This window comes from Cyrtonyx montezumae, unplaced genomic scaffold, assembly GCF_038088225.1.
Source record: "Cyrtonyx montezumae isolate F1298 unplaced genomic scaffold, pur_monq_1.0 scaffold_10, whole genome shotgun sequence".
Classification (NCBI taxonomy): Eukaryota; Metazoa; Chordata; class Aves; order Galliformes; family Odontophoridae; genus Cyrtonyx; species Cyrtonyx montezumae.
This window is the reverse complement of record NW_027071826.1, coordinates 903,917-930,131: the sequence shown is the minus strand read 5'-3', so window position 1 is coordinate 930,131 and position 26,215 is coordinate 903,917. Positions and strand designations below refer to the sequence as shown.

Sequence of the window (26,215 nt, the reverse complement as noted above, 5' to 3'; positions counted from 1 at the left end):
TCTCTAAGAAAGCAGTGCAGCAGACTGCTGCAGGTCACTGCTACTGTCTTTGAAGAGTTTTTCTGCAGGAACACTCTTGATGAGCTGTTTATCTGAAAGAGCTGCCTGTCTGTATTTTTAACGCACTACAGAACTTGTAAAATTTTACTCAAGTAGCTTGAATTCGAAAGAAAAAGCTTTCAGAGTGCCAAGCCGTGTCTCAGCTACAATTCATAGTATAATTTCATCTTATTAAATGAATATGAGTTCTTTGTCTGGGGCCATCCCCCAGACTAATGTTGCACAAAGGTACATTCTCTGATTTAAGCAACTACCTGTTGATAGCAGCAGCCAGGAAATACCCATGTTTGCAAGGTCGATTAAAAGTAACCTCCCAAATCTGAGTAACAGCAGCAGTGTGCACTGCTTGTGACAGCTAGGAACTGCATCTGAGCACAGTGCCTGAAAGCTCGCTCAGCTCACATCATGACTTCCAGCAGAAAATGTTTCCTCTCCTGGATACTTGGCATCAGAAAAGTCAGAAGACAGATCTGGGGCTGAAAAGGCAGTACAAGAGGGTGAAAGGCTCAAGATGGTTGAGGTGGCCCAAGAAGTGAGCGATTGATGCTCCTGATTCCCTTTTCCTCAAGTCCTGGTGGAAACCATGAGAACTGATCTCTGGTGGTTTCTCTGGTCCCCTGAAACATTGTGATATGAGGCAGCTGCAGCACAAAACTCCTGGGAGAAGATTCCAGAGAAAGAACAGGAGATCCCAACCAACCTGCAGCTGAGATGTGTTCCTGCCTTCAGACTCCTGCATGACTACATTCTTGAAAAACGGGGATCTTCTCATTTCATGTCTCAAAGTGATCGTTTTAAGATGAAAAGTAATGAAGATCAATCATGCGCACTCTGATCAATTCACATCTTCCACAGGTTCTCCCTCCCTTCCTCTGAACATCTGTTCTCTCCTTCTGATTTTGCAAGCTCTTCCTCTACTTCAACAACTGTATGAAAAATGAGCATTCATCAAGCAGAATTTAGTTAGCACAAAAAGTGTGCACAAAAACCTTGTGTGCAGCCCTCAGATGAGAGCCATGGTCCTTGAGGATCAAATAAAGGTTATATGTTTTCTGCATACTAATAAACCCATGGACGTGATCAAGCTGCCCTCCCTACAATGGAGGTCCCGTTGGGCCTTCCTAGGATGTAAAATCAATGGATTGTCTCTGTGTAATATTAGTATTAATGAGAATTGAGAAAAAGTCTCTTAATCTGTACACAGTGCAATACAATAGAGACAATACAATTTTCAGGCCTGCTGGCAGTGAAAGGCCTAGGAAATCCTATTTAAGAAGGGCAGTCTTGTTTATAGCATTGCTGCAACAATATCTGTCAACACATATGACTTCTTGAGATGAACCCTCAAAAAGAAGTAAATACTGCTCACGCTCAATGAAATGCCACTTTGCAGTTTTAACCACAGGCTGTGGGGACATGATTTTCACCTCTCCAGGGGAGGATCCATAGCCCTTGCTCCCCTTTCCACAACAGATCTGATGAAAACAGAATACAGATGGATACATCATTTAATGAGCAGCCCAGTGCCTTCAGAAGACTGCTGTGATCAACAGGAGAGCCCAAGCAGAGCATTTGTGCTGTTTTAAAAGGCATCTCTCCTTATTCTTCATCTCCAGTCTTGAGGAATCTCTCCATATTTCTCCCTCCTCTACACACGTAGTCCATTACATTCCTGTCCTCAGTCTAACTTCACGTCTTCATCATTTCTCAGCTCCAATGCTCAACCTGAAACTTCAGATCTTGTTCCCTGAATCCTGATGAGAAGAAACCTGGGGCAGGAACAGGCCCAAGGAAATAGATATGGAATGCTCCCCAGCCCACCTCGTCCTCCATCGGCAAAATCAGGATTGCCTTACGTGAGCTCAAAAAGTACTGGCAGCCCATTGTGAGACACCAATCTGGGCTTGGCTAGACAGAGGAAAGCACAACAGGGTTGACAATAAAGAAATCAGCCCTTCAGCCTCCTGTGGTTGTTGCTGTTTTTGTTTTTTGTTACTACTATTTTCAGATGAGAGAGCTGAGACTAATATTTGATCAAAAGGTAGAAAAAAGCACCCTTCCACACATCCCCTGCTCATCAAACCACTTCACTCTGCCTCCACCAGCTCCTGTGAAGGTGTTGTTGTTCTCATCTTAAGAGGGCAGAGAACAAAGGGACCAAGCAGAGTGCATGTGATCCTATGGAAATGTATAGATTGTTCCGAGATGCTCCTGGACCAAACTAACAGACCCAGACCCTTCCAACCTGTACCCAAACATTTGAAAATCTGCAGATTTTCAAAATTAAGGCTCAGATCTACTTTAGTTATGAGAATATGACATGGAGAGGTTACCCCTTTGAGGCCAAAACAACCCCATCAAACTCACAATCTTTCCAGAGACCTGATGAAAGTCCTCCAGTGTTGCCTTCAGCTGCTGCCCCATCGTCAGCCTCTTGCTGGAGATTAAATTACTCCATAAAGAATACCTCAATCTTAATCTGGGGGAATTTTTTCCACGATTCTGACAATTAAAAAGAATATCGTTTATCTGTTCTCTTCAATAACTCCAGTTCCAGTGGAGTTATGGCAGCTGGACAGAAATCTGCAGTCCTTTTCCACATTAGTTTATAGCAGGCATGTCGCTGACAGCCAGCTGGGAGTTGGCACGCAGAAGAAACAGTGGCAGGGGAACTGGTGAGCTGCCACCAGGGAGCTCCAATGGGTTGAGGTGCCAAGACCCTCCTCACCCAGAGAAACCTGCGTGGAGAGGTGTGGGGATGAGCCCCCAGCGTGGACACCTACTGCAGCCACCAGCATGCCCAGCTGGAGATGTTTCTCCACACACTCGTGCATTATGGACAGCTCCATCCCATCCTGCTTCCAACACACCACCTGCCCACGGCAGTGTTTTGCAAGCAGCACGTGCCCAGCAGGACTGATGTTCTCTCTTGCCCTCCCTGAGGGCTGTGTCGGGATCCAGCTCTGACACAAACATGCTTTACCTGCAGGACGGGTGTGTAAAACTCACTGCGATATTCCTAAATGTGTTTAGCAGCGGTTCTCCAAAGGAAAGAAACACCATGTAAATTCAGTGGGGCAAAGCTTCACCAAGCATCCCTGCAGCTCCTCAAGACCTCTATGAAATTTTACACCAGTGTAAAGTTCTGTAAGGGCAAAGCAGTTATATAGCTGCCTGACTCTTTATTAATTAAAACTTAGGTTAACCTCAGCATTTCATTTCCATAATTTCAGTAAAAATGTGCTCAGAATTTACTGAGGTCTGTGACTGCATCTGTTACGTTCACAGCCATATTCCTGAGTTTTCAGGAGGAACCATAATCCTATGGAGAACGAACATGGCAAAATTATACAATTCCAGATCTTTATTAAAACTGGTATTCTGGGTTGGAAGCACATGAATAATAGATACCAGCAGAATCACTGGATCAATCCTTAGTCTGCGCTCCTCTGCATTTTAAATTCCTTCTATTTTATCTGGGAGGGATCAAAGAATTCTGCTGGCAGAAGTGATGCTCTCTGCTTCATGTTTTCTGCAGGATCATTTCTAAAGCAGAGAGCACCAACCAACAACAGGAAAGATATGCAGATGATGTGGCACCAAGGCAAGTGATTTATTTCAGCTGCGTCAATTTTGTTCAGATCTTTTTTTGTTTCAGACCAGCATGGGTCACGTCGTGCCATTTGATTTTCTGCCTCTTGATTTCCAAAAGGAAAGCACAGGAGAGAAAGCCTGTGGTTGTTAGTGATGATTAATTATTAATAAAACAACAGCAGCGTGCCTTTTGTTGCCACCTTTTCTTTTTTTACTTTATTAAATATATATATAATTATATATAATTAATAAATTACATATATATATATATATATATATATAGTATTTTTTTCTGCTAAAAAAGGGTTAGAAACTCAGCTGCCTCTAAATACAGGTGGTTCAATGACCTGAGTCAGCACATCAACATTTTTAGGAATGTCAGCAGAATCCTTCATCTTTTAGGAAATGAAACAACCAAAACCCCCAACCCTAACCTGCAAGGATGCTCATGCTTAAATCTCACATGAAAAGACCCAGGTTTAGGAGAGGCTCTCTTCTTAAGAGTCAAATGAATCAAATAATCCTAAACACTGTGGGTTAGGGGATGGAAAGCCCTAGCTGCTGCAGGCTGGCACTGAACAGGTGCATCTGTTTACTTCCCGGATTCCTGCTGAAAAAAACAACAACCTCAGACCACGGATACAATTAGGTGCCAAATTAAGATTGCAGAAATACCCCTGAAAAACCAGCAGCTGTCTGCCTCCTCCTGCCCTCCCCTAAAGCACTCCCAGCTCCTGTTACATGCAGCTGCCTTTACAGAGCTCTGTCTGCCAGCATCCCGGTCCCTTTAACAAGATGATGCTCTGATCTCCCTGCCAGGACCCCACAGCGAGCACCGTGCACGCTCTATTCATTGTAAACACGCACCTAAAAATTAAAAAGCCACATTCAAACCGCATGTGTCCTGCCTGCCCGCAGGACCGCCGCATGCTTTTCTCCCAGCCCACAGCCTCACAGAGGCTTTGCCTTTAGCAAAACAAAGGCTGGATGCCGGCTGGGAAGGATGAAACCAACCAAAAATGGCTGCAGAGCCGGCCGAGGCGCCCCAGAAGGTGCCAGCCCCACCCAGCGCAGGCACAACCCGCTCCAAATCACTGAAAATCAGCCCAAAATGGAGATGCTATTGTTCCTCTCCACGTACCCCCGCAATATTGACCCCCCCCCCCCCCCAAATGGCTCGGAGGAGTGCTGGGAAGTGCAATAAAACACACAAAAACAGCAGCTCTGCAGCGGACTGTCGCCGGAGCCGCGTCTTTGTGCCGATGCTCAGCTCAGCCCTGGCCATGGGTGTGCCCAGGGCAGGATGCGCCCAGCACACATCACCACCACCTCCAGCCCCGCTATTCCTGGTCAGCATGGATTCCCCATCACCCGGCTCTCCTAGAGCCCCAAAGGGAAGAAATCGTGCTGGGATGAGGATGATGTGCTAAGGGATGCTTGGGAATGGGCTGGGATTGGGATGAGGGTACTGCATCCCGCTGGAGATGGGAGAAGCGCATTCAAACAGCACAACGAAGGGCTCTTCCTTTCTTTCTTAAGGTAACCCCCAAATAAAAGCTTTCCAGGGAAGGGAGATTAAAAAAAAAATAAGCATGCAAAGGCCCGCAGGTGAACAATGCGAAAATGGACGGATCCTGCCTTTACCATGCAGTCCTTCTAGCATGCAACACTCGAACAGACATAATACCCTGACATTTCCAGTTGCTCCAAAGACAGTCCATCTTGGTGGAGTCGGCACTGGCTTGCATCTCGGCGCGAGGAGGGGTGGCCGGAGCTGCGGTCGGAAGCGCTGCGTTAGCACTCAGGCATTCCCGAGCATGGGTGGGTTATGGGGTATCGCGCCCGTCCCCCCGCTCGGCTCCGGACTGATGCTGTAAGCAGCACGGGCGGAGGGGGGAGGGCATATTGTACGCGCTGCAGTCTCCACTGCAGCAAATCAGCAGTGTGATGTGGTTGCCCTAGGGAGCAGGCTCCTTTGAAAAGGGGATGCGGTCCCCTTTCAAATCAAAAGCTTTATGCGCTCGGCGGCTCCGAGCTGCTGAAATGGTTAAAGCAACCTGACGGCAAAAAGAAATAAAAACAAATTCGGGGCGGGGAGCACTGTTTCCTATGTGGCTGCACGGTTGTGACTATTCGTGTTCCAGAAATTTCTTGAGAGTGATGAAATCAGGTGTTTCATTGGGGTTTTTTGGAGGGGAGAGCCAAATGTCCCCATCCATCCCCAGGCACCGATGCCTCTCTACCCTCTGCCTGGCTGGGTGAGGTCTTGGAGCAGGCAGAGGAAAACCAAGGGCAGGATCTGGTCCCATCAAAGCAATCCCCCCCTTTTTTCCTCCCAAAACTATTCTAGAAAGAGCAGAAAACAGCACAGCACCCACAGACCCCTGCTGCTCCCTTGCTGGGGTGTGCAGGTCCAAGCACTACCTCCTCTCACTGCCCAAAACGATGCACACACCATGTGGGATAGCAGGTTTACGAGATAATTTGTGAAAAAGCTCCTAGCAGTAACTGAGTGCACCAGTGGCTGGACTGTAACACCAGCCATGACACTCCTGCCCTAGGGACCAAGCTGCCCCTGCCTCAGTTTCCCCATAGCAAGCCATGGGCACGTGGTTAAAGGAAAATACTAAATGAAGTGGCCTTGCCTTCCCCCAGTTTGTTTCAGGTTTTATTACTCATAAAAACCTTGCCTCAAATCCACCCTGTTCCACTGAAGAGTGACCCAAGGTACAGCACATCAGCTGGGCCCAGATGGGGACCTCTCAGCTGTATTTAACCTTTCAGATCATGGTCATTTATGAAATATTTTTCCTTCAGCAATTTTATATTGAGTGCTCTTTCTTTTTTTTTTTTTTAATATGGAAACAGACAGCAGCACAGCGACAGCAGGTCATACACACATCAGCACAGGGAAATGAGTTTGAACCTCTCTGCTTTTTTGGCTCCAAAACCTCAAGTCTTTAACGCCCGAGTTAACAGATCTCCCTGGCTGGCAGTAGTAGGTCACTCATCCCTCCCTCAGGTAACTCATCTCAAAGTAGAAAGCCAGAATTTACAGAGTGGTTCACCACAGTCAGATCTCAACCTTTACCTAGGAAGCCCTGCTGGGATTACAGGGCCAGCAGCTATTGTTTGGGCTTCTAAATCATCTTTGAAATCCACGGAGAGACTTGCTCTCGGCTTCAATCCAGCATCTGCAGTCCCCTCACAGGGAAATAATTAACTAATTGGTGCAGAACCAGCTTCAATTGTCATTGCACACAGAAATTTTCAATAATGTACAAGCCTTGATTTTGCATGCTTCCTGACTTAGTTAGAAAAGGAAGGATCAACTTGGCATGGGATGGCTGCTCACTGTGGTCTGGTTGGTTTAGACCCTTTGCAAAAGCAGCAAATAATCTCTTGTTGCTTTTAGCCCTGCACACTGAGTGCAGCTCTGCACCAACATGTTACATGAGCAATTTACAAGCAATTTATATGAAAGATCAGACATAGGACATTCCTATATCCTGCAGTCCCTAAAAGAAAGCCAAAGAGACCTCAAATTGTGCATCACTGAAACTTATGGCTACTGCACATGAACCATCAACAACACAGCAGTGAGAAGACACAAAATCTCACTGTAACCAACGGTTCTCCATTAGCTGTAATAAATTAATTTCCTATGGACAGAAGAGAGGTCCACATGTGTTTAATATTCTGGTCTCGTGGTGATCTCTCCTTCACCAGCAGTGATTTTCCCCACCCCAAAATTCACGTCCCCACCTCCCCTCGAAGGGCACCAAGATTGGACTGCCCCCCATCATGGGCACCCAGACTTGCACACCAAGCTTAACAAAATCACAATGGCTGCATGAAGGGTCCAAACAGCAAATGATTAAAAAAAAGAAAAGCACCTGTACAACGAGAATTTAAATGATGCATCCAATCATGTGAGCCAGCGTCAGGACTAAGCAGCTGGCCATCAGTAGCCTGAGGGTGAGGACTATCTTCTTGCAGCAGAATGAAAGCAGGACCACTGACTGAATGTTTGTGGGGCACAGCAGAGTGGTAGGCACAAATAACATGGCCCTGTCTGGGTCTGCAATGGGTGAGGGGTGCACAGGTCAGAGCTCATGGCATGAACTGCAGGACACTGCAGGGATGGAGGAGAGATCCTCTGTGATCATGAACTGAAGCAGGATGAAAAGCAGTAGGTGGATTTCCTCCCTTCAGAACGCTGTTTGTGGAAAAGCCCCTGCTGCAGGATATTACTGAGGTGACTGCACATCTTCAGATGTTTCAGTGAGGTCACCTGAAATGGGTACAGTCACAAGCCAAGTGGGCTCAGCAGTATTTGCCTATTATGAAGCTCTGCTGGAGATAATGCTCCACGTAGGAAGTACAGGGTAAGGACTCAGCAACATAAAGTTTCTTGTTTGCTTCCAGCTCCTCCTAACCTGCTTGAGGGAATCCTCAAGTAGTTCCTGAATAGGCAACTGCTGCCTGCCTCACCTCTCACTAACCATCCTCACCCAGCACTGATGCAATCAGACTTACAACAGGACTGTTCTCCAACCCTGCCTTGCTCTCCCCCGCATCCACCAGGACACAGCCTGCCTGCATCACCTCTGGTGAAGTCAGAGCTACAGCATTTCAGGAGTTTTTGGTAAACAGAGTTGAATCAGTGCACCAGTCCCTCACAGCTCAGAAGCACCTGCAGTGTTCTTCCGTGGGAAGGATCAGACACGACCCCAAACTGCAGGGCCGTCCCTGGGCACCCTGCTGGATGACAGAGGTGGAAACCAGCATCCATTTCAAAGAATAGTTCACGATTACATATTCAACAGTCAAAGACAGAGCTAAAATTACCACCAGTCCCGCTCTAAGCACAGTGACTTTGATGACACTTTGGACTGATCCTGATTTTCAGAACAGAGCTCTGCATCACCCCACATCAACGCAGTGCAGGACACATTGAGGGCAGAGAGATCTGCAGCGTGCTGCTGTGAGATCCCAACACTTGGCACTTAGGGGAACAATAGCATTAAGGGAGATCACTGCCTGTTGGGTTTTTTCCTTAGCTCATTTGTTCTTAGCATTAGCAACAAAAATAGAGGGGATGCTATTTTAAAAGTCGCATTAATATGTCTTGAAGCTCTCAAGAGCAACGGGGAATTTTTGCCTGAGTACTCCAAGCCAAGGGCAGCCAGCAATTACATTTAAGCGATGAGGCTGTCAATAGCATGGGATGGGCCAGATCCTGGCTCTGCTGTCTTGCACTCATTCTTGCTCATTTCATTTCTGGGCTGCAGAATTGCTCAGAGGCAGCTCAGATGAAAAGGGCAGGAGCTGAGAGATATATTCTGAGTTGGAAGGGACCCATAAGGATCATTGAGATGCTGATGGCTGTTGCAGGTCCATTGCTACTCACAGCCTAGGTGCTTTGGACAGCTTTGTCCTTGTGTCTCGTGCCCAAGGCCTTGATGTTTTCTCTCAGGATGTGCAATAAATTACTTTTTTTTTTTCTCAGCTCTTCGCATCACCAAAGAAATCAATATGCTGGCAAAAAAAGGCAATGTGGTCTCCTATTCAGAGCTGAATACTTGCAACAAAAGAAGCGCTGTGTGCCAGAATGTCACATAATATTCTAACTTCTGTTTCACTCTGCTCAGCACAACTGTTTTTCATGCCCATTTTTTTGTGTGCTCCAAATCTGAGTAAGGTCTCAGGCAACAGGCGTGTGACATGAATCAAATGAGTAGATGAAAGAAACAGGTGGAATCCACTTTGCACTTGTTCCCCTCCCTGGGAGTGAAGCAGCCTTCCTTTAATCCTAGTTTAAGAGGCATTTGCAGGGAAACCCTTCAATTCACATCTACTCTGAAGAACAGGGGCATGGGTTAGTGGGCGCAGTGCTGATGGGTCAACGTTTTGACTACCTGACCTTAGAGGTCTTTCCAACCTTAGTGATTCCGTGATGCTTTAAGGCAGTTTTCCATTTTGGATTTTGAACTACTGATGTTCAGTCCCTCAGTGTGTAGATCCCATTCACTGACCATCCCAGGGATGCTCTGCAGGAGCTCGCTGGCTGATGTGGGAGGCAGCACGTCTGACATGTATAAATCAGTTATGATTTACTCCTGGCTCATCATAAGTGGATAATTTCTCTTGGTTGGTTCTTTAATGTTGTTTTTGAACCACAAGGATAATATGAATGAAGGCTCTATTCCTGTCACTGACCTAGAAAAGTCTTTCTTTCCAGGGGAGCTACATTTTACAAGTGCTTGAAACCCTACCAGCATTTCTCCCCTTTGAGGGAGGAAGCTGCACACCTCACTTCTCCAAGATTTGATCAGAAAGCTGATGAGCCCCTAAAACTATGGCTGACCAGTGTTCCCACACTGGAGCAGTTTCGTCCACTGCTCAGAGCCCACCCCCACTCCCAAGCCTGCTGCTCGTCAGCTTCTGCTTCTAAATTTGTCTCCCTTACAGCACTGCTGGTGCTGCAGCTGGCATTATTAATTCCATTTCATTAACTGGGCGTCTTAATGGACTGGAAGACAAAAGAGAAGATAGTCCCGAGACCACAGCATTGGCTGAGCCCCAGGAGATCTATGTTCAGCACTCACGTCTGCCAGGAGCTTCCTGTGTGACCTCAGGAATCCATTCTTTCAGCTCTCTGGGTCCGTTTAAATGTGGAGCAGCATCTGCTTTTTAAGCTTTCTTTCTGCAGCACCTGGCACAACATCTGTTCTCAAGCAAAGGAACTGCGTGCACTTCTGTGAACAAGTCGCAGGCAAGTGTTACTGCTATCTTTTGGCCCACTGGAGGTCAAACATGGCTGTGAAGGTGAGTTTGGATCGCACTGCTTGTGGAAATGGTGAAATCCTGCTTGGTGCTGGGCAGGGGTGCGAGGAACAGAGGAGCCTTTGGCCAAGCATGCCCAGGTGACAAGGGCAGGACATGCCTGTAGCAAATTCTTGAAGTGATGTCTGACTGAATCACAGAACCTCTGCCCCATGGGCGGCAATCCCAAAGCTCCGTTGGTATTTCCAAAGCTTAACTGCCTCCACATTTCAAGTTATGTGCTCTCACACAGGAGACGCTATTCCCTTCCCTTAGGCTCAACCTCTGCCCCGTCCCAGAGGTCTCTCCATCACCGTCTGCAGGTGAAACGGTGCTGTTTCAGGCTCAGGGCTGCATGACGTGGTCATACTCCTCACAGAGCCAGGGCTGGTGACAGAGGGGTGACCATGGCACAGCTCATCCCGTTGGCTCTCTCCCTGCAAATCAGGGCCTGATTCTGTCCAAGTGCAAACACCACTACGAACTGTGCAAATATGACTGCAAATTAAACCAACAACCTGAGGTCAGAGACTCAGCCTCTAAATCAAGCTGGCATCCTTGCAGGCACCCAGGGGTGCTGGTGAATGGGTTTGCAGAATTTCTGTCAGCTCCCGTTCCCAGTATACCTCCTCTGAACCTGACCCTGGTGAGTAGGCAGAAGTGCAGAGTGGCACAACACAAATCCTATCCAGTTCCCCAAAGAAGCCATTTTACTTGGGGAGGGGAATAATCCAGGAATCAGAGGTAGAAGTGTGCAGATGCTGTGGCCATACAAGCACCAGCTCAACCAACACACAATTGTCATGGCAACCCCAGCCTTCCCTGGAAAACAGCAGCAGACCACTGATACACCACTGGATGCATGCTCAGCACTGCAGCCTGGCCCCCAGCCCTGCTGCTGCCCACTCTGAGGATGTGAGCACCTGGGTACCAAGTGGCTCCCTGCAGAGGGAGGGATGGTGCTCACCCAGCTGCTGCTGCTCAAGACCATTATCAGGCTGCAGGGGGGTCAGCTGCTAATACAGAAAAACACTTGGCTGAGGTTGCAGAGGATTTGGAGATGGGTCATGGAGCCAAAGGCTGATGAATGAGGTGTGCATTAGCAGTGCACTAGGGTGAAAAAAAGAAGAAGAAAAAGAAAAGAGTAAAAGAGAAAGGATGTAAAATACCAAGAGGTATAACAGGAACTGTCAGTGCAAGGCTGTAGGATGAGAGAAACAAAGAGAGAGCATGATGGAGTTCTGGTGAGAGCCAGCAGAGCAATGACTAGAGAAATATTTTGCCAGTGAAGCAGCCCTCTGATTTTTGGATGTTGCTCCAGGCCTCCAGTGTAACCAGAATAACTAGATCAGGAAATGATGTGCCAGAAGTGTTGTCTAGAAACCAGTCAGAGTTGTGTTTGCTGGGAAAAAGCACACGGAAAATGGTTTTGTGGGACAATTTAGGATACTATCTGGAAGAGCAACTACAGAGGAAAGCAGCCATGGCTGAGTACTGAGCAGCTGGCCCTGCCCCACACATCCCCTACATGGGGCATGGGGTTAGCAGATCCCATGAGCAAGGTGAAGCAAGCTTCCAGCAACACATCAGCCAAACACGCAATGAAAAATCACACCCTGGAACCAGCTTATGAAGGACTTAGCATCACTCACCCCTAAAAGCAGATATTTTGTACACAGAGGAACGAAACGAGGAAGCAGAGAAAGGAAAAAATGCAGAGCCCAGGTAAATCCCTTGAACTTGCAGAAGTGGGCTTCTTTCAGAAAAACAGACTCTATCTCTGAGTACTTGAATAACACGTGTCCTCACCCCCACTCTGCACACAATGAGAAAGCCTTGATGTGGAAGCTGACATTGAGTATCTGAGGAAAGACAATTTCATTTTCTATTCTCAAGGCCAAAGGATTAAAGAAAGCTCAGTCAGACTATTTCACATTTAGAAAACCCAACTAGAAGAGCTAAGGAATCGAGATTCACATGATGATACTGTTAAACATCTTAAGCCACATTTTCCTGATTGCTTCTGCAAAGAAAAAATAACTCCTTCAGCTGAGGGTGAACACGCAATGGGAACTACGGATTCAATGTGAATATATTTAAGAGCAAAATGGAATTATTTTGCCTTCCGTATCAATTAATAAGCAGCATGCAAGTCCACTGGACAAAACATAATAAGGAAAAATGTTTTCCTTGTATCACAGGATGTTTAACCACTGCTTCAATAACAAATGTGTGGATATGGCAGAAGTAGCAGCAATTTCAGGGAACACCACAGATTTGCAGAAACGCACACAGCACTGAACACAAACAGTGCAGGGTGGAAGAATAACTGTGTTTTCTGCATGAATAATGGTTTTTCTTGCAACAGGTTTAGCTTCTGCAGAAACTGAGGAATTTAAAAAGGAAACAGCAACATAGGACTGGGTGAGCATCGCATTGAGGCTGCTGGGATTTCTGAGCTGCTTCCCCACCTTTCACTCCTCATTCTAGCATTCTAGTTTGGGAGGGTTTGATGAAGCTTTCCAGATGAGACAGGTACCACCAAATACCCCTTCCTCCTTGTAAATGACCAAATGTTTCATTCTAAACAAAAACAGCAGTGTGTGGCAATAGGACAAAGGGAAATGGCCACAAACTGAAGCACAGGACATTCTGCACCGATGTGTGTGGGAACTTCTTCCCAGTGCAGTGATGGAGCACTGGAGCTGCACACAGAGGTGGTGGATCTCCTTCTCTGGAGACGTTCAGGACCCACCTGGACTCCTACCTGTGCACCCTGGGCTGGGAGCTGCTTTGGCAGGGGGTTGGACTCCATGGTCTCTGGAGGTCCCTTCCAACCCCTGCAGCTCTGTGATTCGGGGACTGAAATCACAATAAATTCAAGAAATCCACAATCTTTGTACATTCAAACAAAGAAAAACAAATCCCAAACTCAAGTGCTTGGTTTTGGATGGACCTCATCTATCACAAGCATGGGGGAATATGGTCTGATGCTGCTGAGACTTCGCTTTGGAAGGAGTAGTTGTTTCCTTTTCCAAAATACTTGCTTTTCAATTGTTTTGTTTTCCTCCTTTTTTTGTCTCTCTCCAGGTAGCCTGACATTCAAAGTGATCAAAGATCCCTGCAAACCGCAGCCTCTGAGTTCCAGATAAATATAGCCACACTGTTCTGCATCTGCTTGTTTTCCCAGGTTGCAAAGCTGCAGTTAAAATCTACCTATTTGGGAGGGGGGCATGCAGGGAGCAAGGTGAGGTGCAGTGCACAGGGACAGGTTGCTCACAGGGTGGCAAGGAGGGGACGATGGAGGTATCCATGACCAAACACTCATTAGCTGGGAAGTAAAAGCAGCCATTATTTTGCACATCTGAAGTGCCAGAACCCTTCTGTCACCGTTTCTCCAAAGCTAAATAATTCATGAAGGGAATCTAGTGGAACCAGCAGGCAACACATAGTGATGTTTATATTTTTACCTCTTGAGATGAGGGTAGGGTTTTGTGAAGAGGCCAAGGATGGATGGGTTTCCTGGAGCTGAGATGGGAGCTGTCCTGCAGCACTGCCTCAAGCAATGACTGTGCCATGCAGACCTGCATAAGGCCCTGCCCCTTCCCCACTCCTCTCTTGTTTTGCCCTCAAATTGCAAACGATCTGTTTTTCACCATGACCCATGGAAGGATCAACACCCAGAGTGTGCATGGGGGTATCAGGTGAGCCATTCGGGTCCCTCTGAGGGGTGTAAGTGCACAGCACAGCAGGATCTTCACCTCTGAGGGAGGAAATGAAGGTAATGCAAAGGAATTGCATTAAAGCTGAATTCTCTCAACCCTAAATGGCCATAAGAACACTTGCTCCAAACCCACCCTCCTCACACTGTTTCATGAATCCCAGCAGCAAAGTGGGACATCCATGTGCACAGGAGGGATGCTTCTAGCCCTGGCAGCAGCACCAGCCCAGCATCTCTGAAAGTCACTCCTGCAAAGGTGGTTCCTCTTCACCCAGAGTTTGGTACAAACAAGAGCTCCATGACTCCTTGCAAGGAGAAACAAACAACTTGGAAATCATCTGCTTCAAGCCTGATTCTGTCTCATCCAACACGTGTTACCATGGAAGCAGAGGAGGGAGCGGGCAGCCTGTGGCTGCAAATCACTGTTATTTCACTGCTCCTGAGTCTGAAGAGACAAATGGATCATTAAAAATGAAACAAAATTGAAATTTAAAAAAAGCACTTCTGAGAATAGATAGGTGATGTGTAGTGCTGCAGTGCTGCTTTTGGAGGCTGGGGTCCAAGTGCATTCCAATCAACCAAAGCTGAGCTTTGGCTCATTCTCAGAGGGAATGAAATATGCACTGAATAAAATTATTTTTGTTCTTTTGTTGATCACATCGGTGTAGTGATTGTGTGAGCCCAGAGAATGGCAGCACAGCACACAAAAGGAGTTATATAAATGGATTATAAAGATGTTTTCAGCACTGTTTGGAGGAGCATACTGCAGAGAGAGACCCAAATGAGGGTGATTTAGGAAGGAACAGTTTATACCTGCTGATGCAGACCTGGTTCAGAGCACAGAAGTGAGTCTCCTGAAGCTGTCACTCTGTTGGTCACATCAACACAGTCAAACCACTGACCACTGAGTATGTGACTATAACCACAAACACAAAGTCTTCTGCTATTAGCTAGCATCCCAGGGCACAACTGAACTCAGACAAAACACACAACTCCTAACAGCTGACAAGCACACTGCAAACATGTCTTCTTGCTTCTGAGCTAGGCACGTTTTGCTGGGAGTAATTACCAGTAATCACCATGTATCCTCAGGTTCAGAGCTGAACCTTGCCCACAAGCTGCCTCTTACCCAAAGCATTGCAGATCTGCCTGCTTGCCTTGTACTGACTCCCAGGAAAGCAGTGGGACCAAACGTGTGCAGCCATTACATGTGCAAATGAGAAATGTCCTGGCATCCATCAGCCCCTATGAAAAAAAAAAACCTGTTTTGCAGCAGCCTGCCTTCTTCTAAGATGACTCCTCACCAGTTGTGTATCTTTTCTTTACTTGAATACCAAGGGGAAAAAAAAAAAAGCAGATTTACAAGAACTACCAATTAGAAAACATAGTGGCAGACTCAATGAAATGACAAATCCTGAGTTTTAAGTGTCTGTGAGATTTTTTTTCAGATTTTACTTAAGTTTAGTAGATGGCTTCCAGGACACAGAGAACTGGAAAGAATGAACCAAATCAGCTCAAGTCCGTTGGATTCTACATCCGTACAGGGAAATACATGAGATGAAGATAAATCTGTCTGGGAAAATGAAGTGCTTTATCTTGGCCCAGAGTAACCCTATTCAAGACCTCACTAAGGTCCCAGACAACTGCATCAACTCATGCTAAGAAAATGGCAGTACCACTAGAGGTCTCATTCTTGCCTTTTCTAGCCTTGAAATCTATTGCTAGAAGCAGGTTTCAAGCCAGCAGACCACCCCAGGGCAGGACCCCACCAACTCTGCCCTACACCAGATAGTCCTAAGCACCCACATCCTATCTACAGGGAATAGTAAGGGGCCATTTTTCACCTCTGATCAGTGCTTGCATCCCGCCCACTAGGAGCTGGCTGATGGTAGCATGCTGTACCATCCTGAGGATCCAGAATTTATTAATATTTTTAAACACAGACATCAAATTACAGCAGTGCATGTGTTACTACTGGGCAAGACACAAGCTTGATGGCCTAAAGGTGAAAAGCTCCCGCATCCCATCCCCAACCCTAGTCCACAAAGATGGACCTCTTACTGTTTTATAACACATAGGCAAAGGAAGAACAGTGCACCTGAATTACTGAACCGAACAGGAATGAACTGGAAGGCAAGAGACAAAGTGATGCAGATGAATCTGGAGGATATCAGGAAAATATTTCTGTCTAGGCAATGCAGGAGATTGATTCACAAAGTCATGGAGCAGCACAAGCCAGACAGGAGACAACTGAAACGCATTAGAAACCAGCTGAGGGAGAGGGAAAAAGCTGTCAATAAAATCAAACAGTATGGGGAAGGGAGGAGGCAGGAGGAGGGAGGCTCGCAGGGCAGTTAGTGCTGTGTATCAATGACCTTGAGACGGGTGCCATTCTCTAACAATGCCAAACCATAGGAGGCACAGAACAAATTAATTACAAATGGGAGATTAGGCTTACAGCCTGATAAGCAGCACATGGAGTTCAATGAAGAGAAGATTTAACGAGTTTAAGTGACAAAGCTATCACTTAGAAGGAAGCATTAGACAGACAAGGAGATGGAACTGAAGGCGAAGGCAGTAAACTATTAAAAGCAGCTGTGTTATTAAAAAAGCAGAGTAAACAAGGCCTGCACCTCTCAAAGAGGAATGAGGATGACAGTGGGTGTGCAGGCACAGCCACGGGGACTCTTTCTCTGAACATGTCAAACATACTGTTTTGGTCTTAGGGAGGAGTGATGGAGCAGAGCAAGGAAGCAAAGCACCGGCTGGCTTGGTAGAATTAGATCCAGGAACAGCCTAAGGGGTGGCCCAGGTGGTTACAGGGGTTACTGCAGATCCTGAAGGATGGCAATGGGTTGGCACTTGATGGACAAGACTGTAGGCCTGGCCAGCTCCCAGGGAGAGTGCAGCAGGATGTCAGGTGGTAGCAACCAAGGAAAGAAAACAGGTCAGAAGCTAATATTTTAGGCCAAGAAGGGCATATCTCCAATAATAGTAGCTACTGCAAATGATGAATAATTAATGCAGACCATTTGGTGTTCCAGCCCTTACATACTTCCACTCCTCTACCATACAGCAGAAGCAGCATTTTTAGTACACACCTGGAGGCATCTTCTGCTGACATGGGCTGGCTGTGCTTCATCTCCTATCAGAGCTATCGTGTCCTAAGCACTGAAAAGGAAAATGGGCAACACCAAAGCCAGGGCTGACCCCAGCCAGCACAAAATGGTGCTGTCTCTTGGTTTTGTGCCTTAAACAATCCTCCTCAGACCAAAATTCATTCTGTAGACTCTCCTGGGAAAGAATCTTACACGTGCATCTTGGCCAACACAAGATCCCGACTGCAGCTCCTGACTCTACAACTGGAATAAGAGCTGAAAACAATAATCTGCACAGAACTTTCTTTTTCCTTATGAAGCCAGGGAGAGATTTGTGAGTGTTAGGAAAGACGTCTAGCACTACAGCCTTTCAAAGCCACCTCCTATTCCTCTGACTTCACTTGTAATGCAGATAATCCGAACACGGACCCGTGGGTGCTCTCCAATACACAATTCCAGCAAATATTTACATCCTCTCCCTTCCTATATTGGCTTCACAAAAGGATGGACAGAGGGTACCTTGGCATTACAGAGACCCTTCAGTTTGGTCAGCAAAAGTGAAACCCTGCAGGACTGCCCACAGCTGAGAGCATGTTGCATCAAAAGGATCCAACTGATTTGCTAATAGTGGATGGGTCTTACCTACAGAACTCTACGTACACGTAATCCCTACATGTGTATGTCTGATTCAGATCCACTAACTGCAGATCTTAATTCCAACAGGGCAAAGCAAAGCCCTCACCTGAGTAACTCCTGACTTGCAGCAGAAAATCTATTGCTGGAATCTCCCATCAAAACAACAACAGGAGGCAAGCCAAGTGCACTGAGTATTTTCTTCAGGAGTACCCAGGAGAGCTCAGCTATATGCAGCAGAGCCCTTTGTGTGGTGAGTGAGGCAAGATTTCTAAGTCTTGGCAGCCAGAGAAGCACCAGGGAAAAATTCTGCTCCTCAAGCAGGACTCAAATTACTGCACAGCCATGCTCCTAAGCTCACCATTATCACACTGATCTTTTCTGCTTCCCCACGCAGCATCAGGCATGTGTCACATGGCTTCTGCTCACTTCACACTCCTCTTAGCTGCTGTAAGTTGTAGGGCAGGAAACAGGAAGGATGGATGCCAAGTTGGATGGCACCTAGCGCCCGATCTAATGGCTGGGAACCCTACCCACACCATGAGGGTTGAAACTAGAGGATCCTCGAGGTCTCTTCCAACCTAAGCCATTCTGCAATTCTGAGATCTCATCTGCAGAAGAAGCCCAGGGGAAAGATGCTGCAAAATTCATGGTTGATTTTTAACCAGGGGGACAGGAAGAGCAGAAAGCAACTCTTTCAAACAGGACAAAGGGAGATGGCATGTTCTTTGGAGAAACGGGGCTGACGGGACGTGAAACAAAAGAAGGCAATGACAGTGACTTCAACCAGGATACAAGTGAAGCCATACAAGATGACAAAGAAAAACTGGCTCACCCCTTCTGAAGACCAGTGACAGCTCAAGAGGAGGGCAATCTCTATCCAGAGAGAAACTCTTCTCTTGTCTGCTCACCCTTAAATGAGAGCGAGGTGGGGCAGATCCAGAGCACATCCCTTCTGATCACTCAGGTGTACTGCTTGTACCTCAACTCCCTGGGTTAGCCACATCCTCTCACCTGGTGCTCAATCATTGGTTCAGGCCATGACTGTGTAATTCCACTGCACAGGAGTTAATCTTTCAGACTTTGTGGCTCTACCTGCTGTATTACAGTTGCCCCAACAATGCCTCTGGCCTTGGACAGCTGTGGTCCCAGACAGCTCTGTACTGACTATTCCCCACTCACTGCAACACCTCCCTTCAAAGAAAAGTTCTTCTTGGAAGGAAAGGTCACAGATTGAGCTAACCCAGGCCCACAAGCATCACTAAAGTCACACCAGAATGTGTGGCCAGATGCTCACTCTCCCTTACAAAGGGCAGGCAGCAACCCAGCACTTAGGAGTTGGGATCCTAGGCCAGATTCTCCATGCAACCTGCGACACTCAGGCATTTGGCTGACATGTAATTCAACGTTTTTTCTCCAGTACCTGCATTTATTTCCCTTTGTAGTGTCAGTTCGCCCAGCCAGCTTTGTGAATAACTCAGTACCACTAAGCACAAAAGAAGAAAAAAGTCAAAGAGCAGCTTTAAGTTTCATTCCAGCATAATCTCCCCTTCACTGCTTCTGAAGGAGCAAAATCTACGAGTGGAAAGAAAGCACACTGCCACAGCTACATGGACATACACCTGTGTGCATGGAAATGATCCATTTGATAGAAATAAGTGTTACTCAAAACTCCTCTCACCTTGCTGCTTCTGCTCATTGCCACTTGGAATGATGGGGACACCCACTAATTTCTCACAGACATCCAACAGACATTACCAACAGACATTAAGGGTCAACAACCAGGCAATAGAGATAATCTTGCAGGCCAAGACTCAGGAAAAAAAAGAGAGGGGACATTTCCCAGTTCTGTGGTATATTCCTGGTGCTGCTGCACTGAAGTCAATTCATCTCTATAATGAATCCATTAATAACATAATGAATTAGTCAGTCACAGTCTCTTTTATCAACAGCTTTCCCAGGCAAAGGGGCTTTAAGATGAGCGTGCATGTGTTTCAGCAGCCATCTGTAAAATGAGGATGTTATCATCTCCTTTCTTGCTTTGTCTGGAAATTTGTTTGGCTGCCCCTCACTGCCAGTCTGCAGCTCTAAGAAAAGCAGTGTTCTAAATATGGACAAAACCTGTAGGCATGCTGCTCCTAATAGTGCTATTGCTGGGACTGAGCCATCTTTCATTCCCCAGAATTGCAGCACTCAGACCCTTTCCCTGAGAGGAGCAAGGGATGTTTCTCTGGAATGCTGAACATTATTGCCCGCACAATTCTGACCTAATTTGTATGAGCAATTACTGTGTCTGGGAGCAGCAGGCAGCACAGTCAGCACACAACATCCAGCTGTAATAACTGCCTGTGCAAACAATGCCTATAGGTGAGTGCTTGTTTCAGAAGACACAATTGTTACTATAGCTTTTATTATGTCTTACTCTTTACAAGTCCCTGGCTGCAGAAAACCTTGTTCTTTCATGTGGGGTTACACACCTGAAACAAGCAGTGGATGCATCCCCTTCTCTTTGGAAATGACCAGATCCTGGAAAAGCTTCTGCACTTAACCTAAGCAGTAAGCATAGCTGCTCTTGTTTCAGTGGTACATTAGCTGACAAAGTAATCTTCAGAAATGGTGGCTATTAATCTCTGCTGGCTTTTCTATGAGCTCTCATGCACTATTCCCTGTCAGCTGCCCAGATACAGGCTGTGTTTGGTGGCTGCTATCAGCACTGCATCAGGATGTATGCAATAACACCCCCTGCATCTGTAAGGAGCGGTCTCTATCTCCCAGAGAGACAGAGCAGAAAACACTGCCTGTGCAATGCCTGCCTCTGACGACAGCACTGTAGTGAGTGTGGCTGCTCAGAGATGAGCTCCTGTGAAAACAGTGCCCCTGGGGCTGCCAGACTCTAGATTTTGATCTCACACTGCTGTGGATCCCAAGTAACCCAATGCGAGGCACAGGTTTATAGCAGCCAGGCTGAGGGAGCTATCAGACCTTGCAAACCTGCACTTGTTCTTTTTCTTAAATTCTGCAACCTTGCTGCACCTGCTAATCAAAAAACAAGAAGCATTTTCAAATTATTCCACATTGCTCATTTATATGAAATGTGTTGCTCCAGCAGTGCCTACATCCAGCCAGATGATGCAGCAACACCAAGAGCTGCTTCCCTGACACATTATTCTTTAGGATTCAGTTTGGAAGGGGACAGTCTTTATTGATATTCCTACTTTATCTGGTAATCTGGATGACCTAACCCATAAGGCAGGTTAAATGTGTTGTCTGGAAAGCCTTCCTCCTTTAAGACATGGCTTTTTGCAAAGGTAATACTGCCTATCTGTACCCCTTTTGCTCTTCTCAAGTTACACAAGCTGTAAGGACCCCTGAGGTCACTTCTCAGCAGTCTGCACTCTCATGAACTGAGTTGAGGATTATGACCATACAACCTGTGGAACAGCATGCACTGAAATACAGGAAAGCATCATAAAATAACTTCAGTTGGAAGGGACCTCCAGAGATCACTGATGCCATGTAAAATATCAAGGCACCAGATAGGAAAGGGATGACAACCTCCATTGTCATTGTCAGAGCTGATTTAAGCAACATTACCATCACCAAATGTCCCCACCACAGGTAGGCCTGCCCCTGTCAGACCCATGATCAGCCAGCTTACTGCCATCCAAAGCAACCTGTTCTCATGCAGTATCATGTTTTCCCATGATTATTCCTATTCCTCACAGGAAAATGAAGTGCTGTGAAAGCAAAACACCAAAATGATGTCTCACTGCTACAGTTCCCATGTAACCACAGAGCTGCTGTCAAAGATGGAGGGAAAAAAAAGAGAGGAAAGCTGGGACATGTCTGCAAAAAAAAAAAAAGTGGATTCCTTAGTTGGTCAAAGGATAAGAGTAAGGAAAAAAATCATTGCAATAATAAACCAAATAATAAACACTAAAAACTGGTAATTAAGATAAGGTTAAGAGTCAAAAATCACAGAAATGCCAGATGCTATTTCCTCAGGGAACAAATCAAACCTTTTGAATTGTTGGATCACTGTGTATCTCCTATGAAGACCTAATTCACATGACCACAACAGCTTCCCAAGAAAATAAAATCCCTTTTTCAGTTGATATTGTTATCACATCCCAATCAGAAATATACTGTCAGAAGCAAAGGAAAAACAGGAGTACAATAAATATCCAGCTTCAGCTTTTATTTTCAGCAACGGAGAGCCCTCATCACACACACCTTCTTCAGTCCTTCAGTACAGTCAAATACTTTAATTTTAACCTCATGCAATCTGCCAGCTAACAACATCTGGGTAAATCCTCACTGCCTAACATCTGAAGAATTACAGGATTAAGCCTGAAACAAGCCAAGCATTGCTGTACCAAGGCATCTGGGGGACTGTCACTGAGATCAGATCCTCAATGCTACAGTCACAACAAACAAGCAACTTGGCCTTAACAACATCACCATACCTGAAAGCTGAGTCACTGTTGATGCCAAGAGGCAGAGAAAGGGGCACCATGTCAAGATTAGAGCTTGTAACATTTGCTTCAGCTGTGATCAACTCTGCAGTTGATGTTTGTACATAGGAATGGAAAATCACTTGAGAGCAGGGTTGCTGTTTCCTTGCAGCCTTTCCCAGGAGCAGCACTGAGCCATCCTTGGGTGGGTGGCTTGGCATGGCATGGATGTAGATTTGGACACAGGCAGACCAAGCCATGAACTTGCCATGACAGCCGTAGGACAAGGGGGAATGGTTTCAAACTAAGAGAGGGGAGATTTAGGTTAGAAATGAAGAGGAAGTTTGTCACTCAGAGGGTGGTGATGCACTGGAACAGGTTGCCCAGAGAGGCTGAGGATGCCCCATCCCTGGAGGCACTCAAGGCCAGGCTGGATGTGGCTCTGGCAGCCTGCTCTGGTGGTTGGTGACCCCGCACACAGCAGGGGGGTTGAAACTAGGTGATCTTTGAGGTCCTTCTCAACCCAAGGCCATTCTATGATTCTATGAACTTGTGCAGCTCAGCCTGCAGAGAAAGAGATCTACACTTGATAAACATCTTTACTCTCTGGATCAGTCCTCAGCAGGTTCCTGTTTGCATATGGAAAGCCAGCACCTCTTTGCTCTTGGCTTAGAAACTGCCATTCATGTCTTTGATATCGAAATGACTGATATAACCATCAGGCACGTGTGTATAGTTTTACAAGTAGCTCTTTTTTAATATGTTCTTTTTTATACTGGTCAGGAGGTAATATTTTAATACAACCCTGGCAGAAATATTTATAAACACCATCCTGTGCCATACCTACTGGAGAGCACTTTGTCGTTCAGTGACTCTTCAGAGGCAATCCTTTGCTCTTAAAAGGAAGCTATATGAAAACAGAAGGATGAGGTCTGCAAATTTTTATAGCTCTGTATTTAGCTCACACACAGACAGCGGAGAGGATGGCAGTCTCAAAAGATGTATGATCTACCTACATTAAACTGCATCTAATTTTAAAAGCACCTCTGAGCATCCAGCCACTGTTTAAGCTTTGACAAACATACATTATGAGATAGGCCTTACCCAACACGCAGAGAGCAAAGCCAAAAGTCAGGGGAGGGAACTGATGCCAGAGGTGTGATGGCTCAGAATGCTCAAAATATGGATGACAAAGGTTGAGACCTGAAGGATATGAGATTTATAGAGATTTCTAAAGTCCTGTCAAGGTCATGCTGCAGTGTATGTGCACTATGCTGATCGTGAGAGGACACTGTTGCCCTTGGTGGTTACTGATCTCAGGCTCAAGCAAACCATCATTAGGGGACAATAGAGAAGTCCCTCTGTTCTTTGCTTGGCTTGGACTCTTTCCAGGGATCAGCCATCTCCTTTCAATGACTCCTTCCTCAAGAGACCCTGCTATGCTCCCACCAGAGCAGGACTCCAGGGAGAACCCCAGAGCCAGTGTCTTACCTTCTCTGAGCTCTTCTTGTCCTGTTTGAATAGAGGACACAAGTCCCACAAATACTCCTAAAGGTACATGGAGCTAAATTCACTCCTTTCCCTGAGGAAAAAACAAAACCACAGGCCAGGTCTGAGAGGAGTGGAAGAGAAATCACGTACAACACAAACCTGTCTGTGGCTATTTTTAACAGAACTAAGTTGCAAAGCCAAAGAACAGTAAAGCATCAGAACAGAAAGACAAGGGTAGGCTGAAGCTTTTCTCAGCAGCATTCTCTGCTGCTCACTTCCTGAGTTTCAAATTCACCCCTGACCTCACATCAGACCAGCCAGGTACACATTTGGAACAAGATAACTGGCCTGGCCAACAGACTGACTGCTTGTGCTCCAGGTATGGCCCCAGCATGGTGCTCAGCAATGCAGGTGTCACTTCATCCTCCGAGAACCTCTGCACTTAGCTATTTCACTGATCTGGAACTGAGCCTGTGCAGAGCAGAGCAAGTGGAGATTTGTGAACTAAGTGAGCATGAGAAAAAAGAAACGTGGTCTGTTCAGTTCACAGGAAGAAATTCAGAACATTTCTGAAAAAGCTGCAAGTCGTGCCCATAGGACCTCTTTCACTCAATTCTGCTCGTGGTTCTTGGGGGAGAGCATGACCAGACGTCTCAAAACCCATTTGAAAAATGACAGTCCCTCTACATTCACCCACTCTGCACTCCTCAAGCAAGCATTCAGCACTCTGAGCAGGAAACCATTTGAGTTCTCCTTTTCTTAGGAATGCTCCAAGATCAATGTCCTTTTCCTGCTGGACCTTCCCAGCCCTTTCAAAAATTCCTGCACAATTTTTCCACGCATTACGAAAGATGCAAGACTGTCAGAGTCCCATACAAAGCAAACTGAAACAGGCCAGACAGATGGGCTGGAGTGTGGAGGCACTTACAGCAGATGGCACTACAATATTAAACTAACATTACCGTATGCTTAAGCTGCAGCCTGGATCACTGCTGACTGCAGAGCCAGCCTAGTGAAACAAGCGGATGAGAAACAAGCCTCATATTACTAAGTCACCTTACCAAGCATCCCATTCAGAAGAATGCCTCACCAGCACCTCTCTCAACTGCAGAGATGTGTTAACATAACGCAGACTATATTCTGATGAACAAAAACCATTCATGATAACTTGAGGACTCTTGCAGATGCCTGCTGGAAAACAATCTCCTTGAGAAAATGCAAAATAAGCTTCTCTGAAGCAAGAGGTAGAGGTGAACAGAGAGATTAAGGGGGAAAAAAACCACATAGCTCTGCACTTGTCCACAGTGTGACAGGCCTGGACAACACAGGATGGCATGAGAGGCCACACTTGTAGGTGACTAACCAGATTAACATTACAATGGTTCTTCATAAGGCAGAGAAATCAGGATGCAACACAGTAGAGAGACACCAGCTGCAGTGCAGAAGACAGCACTTTAGATGTTGATCTCTTGGCTGGGGTCCTTGCTTGGAGCTCCCCGTCCTGCACTGAACTGCCATGAAATAAAGAAGGAAAATAAACGTACAGCATCCACACTCCTTGCTCTGGCTACTGAAAAATATAAATACATCTGATCTTCCTTCCCTGTGTTTAAATATTTTCAAAAAAAATTGAGCTGGCAAACTCCTCCCCACAGAACCACCTCCAGAAGGGCTCCAAGCCCCAGCTGAATGGGCTGCATCCAGCAGTGCAACCTCTCTGACCATGAAAAAAGCAAGTGAGTCTGACTAGCAGCTAACAGCATGGGGATAACTCTGCTATTACAACTTGTGATACTCAGCCCCAGTAAAAAAAATAGAGGCAGGAAGTCAATGCCCACTTTTGTTATTGCCACTGGATGGCAACAGATGTTAAGCAGACGTTGAGTTATCCCTGCACAAACCTCACATCCATTTGCTGCTCTCTGCCTTCAGTATCACTTTGCAAAACAGTTCATACTTAGATGTGAAGCTGGTGGCTGACTGCTTTTTGAATTTCATGCATCTGGCTGTGAGCTGGATGAGGGCCACAGAAGTACCTAAAATTGGGTGTCAAAAGCACAGCTATGTGCATCAAACAGTTTCACCTGCTCCACTAATTTTCCATGAAGCTTCAGAAGCACTGTGCTCAGGTGGGACTTTGCTGTGGCCACAGCAGGGTCAGTCCTCACATGGATTCTGGAAACACTACTGAAATCACTGCATCTTAACATCGGCGAGTGGAGGTGAAACTGCACTATCAAGGTGACATATAACAAGGAGGTAACATGAAGACTGGAAGGTTTAGTCTTCTGCATGTTGGCATCCTCTTTATGACAGACACAAGATAATTCTGCTAA

At 46.2% G+C, this 26,215-nt stretch overlaps 1 protein-coding gene across 3 annotated transcripts in view; it reads right to left on the bottom strand.

The window, feature by feature from the left end:
- RTN1 (reticulon 1) overlaps positions 1 to 26,215 on the bottom strand; it is a 93,401-nt gene that overhangs the window by 8,407 nt on the left and 58,779 nt on the right. Inside the window, exon 1 of one of the 3 annotated variants that reach the window (XM_065747604.1) lies at positions 5,342 to 5,710. The exons of 1 other annotated variant lie outside the window; for it this stretch is intronic. In XM_065747604.1, coding sequence (XP_065603676.1) covers positions 5,342 to 5,402 — 61 coding nt within the window. In that variant the 5' untranslated portion in view covers positions 5,403 to 5,710. Of the gene's footprint in view, positions 1 to 5,298; positions 5,711 to 26,215 lie in introns of those variants that run through there. One more of the 3 variants, XM_065747613.1, reaches the window with a different exon arrangement.